We start from the raw sequence: 4040 nt of genomic DNA, 5'->3' as shown, positions 1-4040 counted from the left end.
CAGTAGTAGTGCATAGAATGATATAGTTTAAAGTTTTATGTGAACGCTGTATTACGGATAAGCAGACATGTGCAAGACAGAATACATCAAATTTTCACTTTTACAATTCACAATCGACATTGCTAGTACTATGTATGTTGTACACCAAGCTTCTTTATATTCGCACGGGGGTTTATTTTAACGATAAGAAAAGCTGTCGGCATAGATGTACAGATAGGTAGAAGTGAAGATAAAGCTTACGGGTCAAAGTTAACAATATGTTCAGGCAGTTTTTAAGGAATACCAATAAGTGTGTGTTCGGTATCAGTTGGCAAAAACGCTCAAGTTACGGAAATACATCGGCCAAACGTAAGCATTACGTAGGCAAACGATTAAATTAGCTAATTATCTGTACTCGTTTACCTGCGTAGTGCTGCATGTGTATATACTATATATATATATATACACATGCAGCACTACGCAGGTAAACGAGTGCTGGCAGTGGCAGAGAATAAGGTATATCTTATTCTCTGCCACTGCCAGCATGTACAAATTGTTAAATCCTACATATAATTTCACTCTAAGCATCCAAACAGAACAACAGGCGTTTTTGGACAAGCCTCTCGCGCACTTTAATGATTACCATTGTTCTTTAAAGGTTACGGTATTGATAACAGTTACCTGAGCTGAGCAAGCACTGAAAGTTAATAAAAAAACTCATCGGCATCACGACAAACCCCGGTGCCATAGGGGCATCTTTCCCAAAGTTAATCGCTGCAGCAATCAGAATAAAAATCTAAATCTGCGCAGGTAATACGCTCGTCGTAATAGTCATCACTGTCCGAGTCGTACTGGCCGCCAAGTCTACGTTCACGCACTGGCGTCAGGGTTTTTGACAGGACTAACAGTGCTCGGAAGGTAATCATGGGAAAAGTGGAAAGATTACTGCTCAAGTATTCGAATACATCTTTCCATTCCATGTCCGGTCTGAAGCGGCTATCAGCTGACTGCCATTTCCTCAAGATCTGTAATACAAAGTACATGCTCGGGACAAATGTTCATTACATAACTTTGCAATTCACGTTAATATTGTTGCTGCCAACACTCACTGTCATAATTTCTTTTTGGCGAATAGGTTTACTGCTCGCCTCGCCGGTCCACTCCAGTAAGCGCTGTAAGCGCTCTTTGTGCGCAGGGATGTTAAAGTCCAGTGGCGCTACTAGCTTTAGTAATTCGATGAAATCAGTTTCAGTATGAACATTCACAATAAAACAGGTTAGCGTTACATCCAGAAATGGCCGATTATCCTCCTCGTCAATGTCACTCACACAATTGGGAACCAGGAAGTGCCACAGTTTAAAATTTTTTAAAATAACCCGACTCAGTGGAGATTCCATTATTTTTGACAATGACGAGCGCATTTTGTTCAAAACTGCCATATATTTATCGACAATTGTCTCTACCCATGGACATGGTCGACGAATCCATAACTGCGAATCGGAGAAAACCAATGTTGCTGGAATCGGCTGGAAGATCCTGAGGTCTTCCAGAAGTTGTACTGTACCCAGAACGCCAGTATCGACAAATAGCGCATATTTGATGGCACTCGTGATACAGTGGCTTAACCACATCATCCCGACAAATTCACTGTCCCGATCTTCAGGCCAGTCAAACGTTATTATCGCCACCTGCCTACAGTCTGGTTCCAGGGTTGCCGAATTCCAGCTAGCGCAAACAGAACGCATGATTGCCTTGTGCCGTTCATCCAGAACCGAAAATATGCCGGTAAAGATATCGTAGGGAAGGTCAGTAATGGTTAATTCCTCCGCACACGGAGGTCGTTTCCCTGGTTTGATTCTTGCGACAGTATGCTGAGCGTTGGGTTCGCCGGTAGAAGGGAAGGAATGTGAGTGGTAGATGTCGCTGCCGTAGTAAAGAGGGCCTGCGGCATTTCGGTATCCGCCCCGATAACTTTCCGTTTCCGATTCTTTTAGTATCGCGGCCTGAAATAGACTGAAGGGCTGCAGTAAATTGTGTTAGTTTTTTTAAAAAAGCGTTTTTTTCTATCTTGAAAAATGCAGTTACTGTAACTTCTCTAGGAATGAAGAAAAACCACTATATCACCTTATAAATAATGCGATAGACTTCCATTCTTCAGATATTTTCTTTTTACTGGTTTCTGCACTTTTGAATGCCTTAGACAGGCAGCCGCAACGACGTAATGACTAGTTTCTGAGCATTTACTGCTATGATGAACCATAATGGAATACTCGATACGAGTGCGGCATGTTTGGTAGCTAACGTATTTGCACTGCAGTAATAAGTGTGGCGACTTATTAGCACTCGTTTTTTCTAAAACGTATTTTATAATAATGTAATAACAGAGTAATAACCCTTTTTTTTAATCACCAATAGGACTGTAAGTAATTACCACTTTGTTTTGGTCAAGCATTTCGTCGTAGCGTAACTGAAGAAAGGTGACACAACTGTTCTCAATTTTGATCAGATGAGTGCGATCGAAATATATTTTCCAGGACTTTATCACTGCTGAACTAAGAGCAGTAATGTCCTCGGGTACCGCCAGTTCTTCTTTGAGAATATCATTCCTTCGTAACAACTGCCCGGTGTGTGGAAGGCAGCGAAGGCGATCCCGCTCAACGACGGTGACAATGCGCTCATCCGCATGAAATACTTCCACCAGTACATAGCGATTAGATGAGCCCGGCGACACCTTGCAGTCGTACCAGGCCCATGATTGACTGGATGATAATTTTAATAGGACACTGCGCAATTCATGATCAGACGGATTGTAATTCCAGCCTGGCAGCGCCTGCCGCCTGTTGCGTCCTGATGACTCTCGATTGAGTCCGTTATCCAAGAATATGGTGTCATGACAATATGGGATGACCTCCGGCTTTTTACCCACGATGCCAAAGTCCACAACCCATCCCGAGTCCAGTTTATCGACAACAAGGCCCTTTGAAGGAGTCCGTTAACCATGACATCCGCAGAGTTCCAATGATTAACTTTCTTCGCAAACATTTTATTCGCTAGATATAAAATGAGTAGTATGGCACTATGGCTCAGTGCTGTGTAGAATACAAAAAACATAAGATTTAATCAACAATGTAAATTGTAAACACGAATGTTGATGTAAAGCGCATCGGCGTTTGCGAGACAGGTAAAAAAGCACGTGTTTGGAAAAAAAGCGCATTAATTTTGCCGGTACAGCACATTTATAATCCGGTTAGTCATGTTTAGCGGCTATAAGTACGCAGTGGCTATATAAAACATTTACATTTACACGAATTCATCATGTGAGCACTGAACCTGGTGTATCCGTTAACCGTTTAGCTTACGGCTGCAGTTTTATCACCACTTCAGACACCACGCGCGTAACATGACAACTACAGTAACTCTAACAATAAGCAGGCACGGAATGCTATCATCTTGCTTCCACACATACAGAGTATACTATAGCGACTGTGGTTAAATTCAAATAATTAGAACTTTATTTGATTGGTCAGTCTGTGTGGATTGATGAGTCACAGCTGGCTAGTGTGTTAACGGTGTTTAACGGTGTGATGTGAAATGGGAAATTGGACGCTGATCAGTCGGTGATGGAGTAACTTTCTGATTCTAATAAATTTGTCCATGGGCAACCTCTCGATCGATCGTTCGTCGTGACCTCTCGTTTTATCTTCTGCACATTTCCCTTCATCCAGAGGAACAGTAAGATCTCTTCCTGTTTGTGGGTTTCCAGTTGCGTAATATTAGACCACCAACATCGGTCTGTTGCGGCGTGGCGCGGCGTGTAACCCACAGTAAACGGGAGCTCACCGTCAGCCTTCCGTTGTATGGCGCTTCCTGACATCAAAGGATCGCAAAGCCTCCTTCAGAACCCAACGTAGAGACGGACTGGACTTTGGTGCAGCATCGTAGTGCAAAGCGTATGTGCAGTGGTGTCCCAGACCGAAGTGTAGAAGCAGATCATCATAACAGTACTCTGGATCAGAAGCCGTAGCGTACAGGATCTCGTGGGCAGACTACAAACGTTGGAA

General features: G+C 43.0%; 1 protein-coding gene across 1 annotated transcript; it reads right to left on the bottom strand.

Annotated features, from left to right (window-relative positions):
* Positions 1–622: 622 nt before the first annotated feature.
* Positions 623–3195, bottom strand: LOC129600079 (uncharacterized). Its single transcript, XM_055498472.1, has 3 exons — positions 2411–3195; positions 1089–1982; positions 623–1004 (listed from the first exon to the last, which is right to left on the bottom strand). Exons 1-3 carry the CDS (start codon positions 2429–2431, stop codon positions 747–749), a joined length of 1173 nt encoding a protein of 390 aa, XP_055354447.1. The 5' UTR covers positions 2432–3195; the 3' UTR covers positions 623–746.
* Between the last annotated feature and the right edge of the window lie 845 nt (positions 3196–4040).

This window comes from Paramacrobiotus metropolitanus, unplaced genomic scaffold, assembly GCF_019649055.1.
Source record: "Paramacrobiotus metropolitanus isolate TYO unplaced genomic scaffold, Prichtersi_v1.0 Parri_scaffold0000163, whole genome shotgun sequence".
Lineage (NCBI taxonomy): Eukaryota > Metazoa > Tardigrada > Eutardigrada > Parachela > Macrobiotidae > Paramacrobiotus > Paramacrobiotus metropolitanus.
Note: the sequence above shows the minus strand (reverse complement) of the source record. Positions and strands in the feature narration are given on the sequence as shown.

What these genes read in the sequence shown, in the direction of transcription:
- LOC129600079 (XM_055498472.1), bottom strand. Translation starts at nt 2,431, where the DNA reads ATGCTTGACCAAAACAAAGTG. An exon ending in TGCTTGACCAAAACAAAGTG is followed by an intron (nt 1,983 to 2,410) that starts GTAATTACTTAC and finishes AGTCTATTTCAG; the next exon opens with GCCGCGATACTAAAAGAATC. An exon ending in GCCAAAAAGAAATTATGACA is followed by an intron (nt 1,005 to 1,088) that starts GTGAGTGTTGGC and finishes TTTGTATTACAG; the next exon opens with ATCTTGAGGAAATGGCAGTC.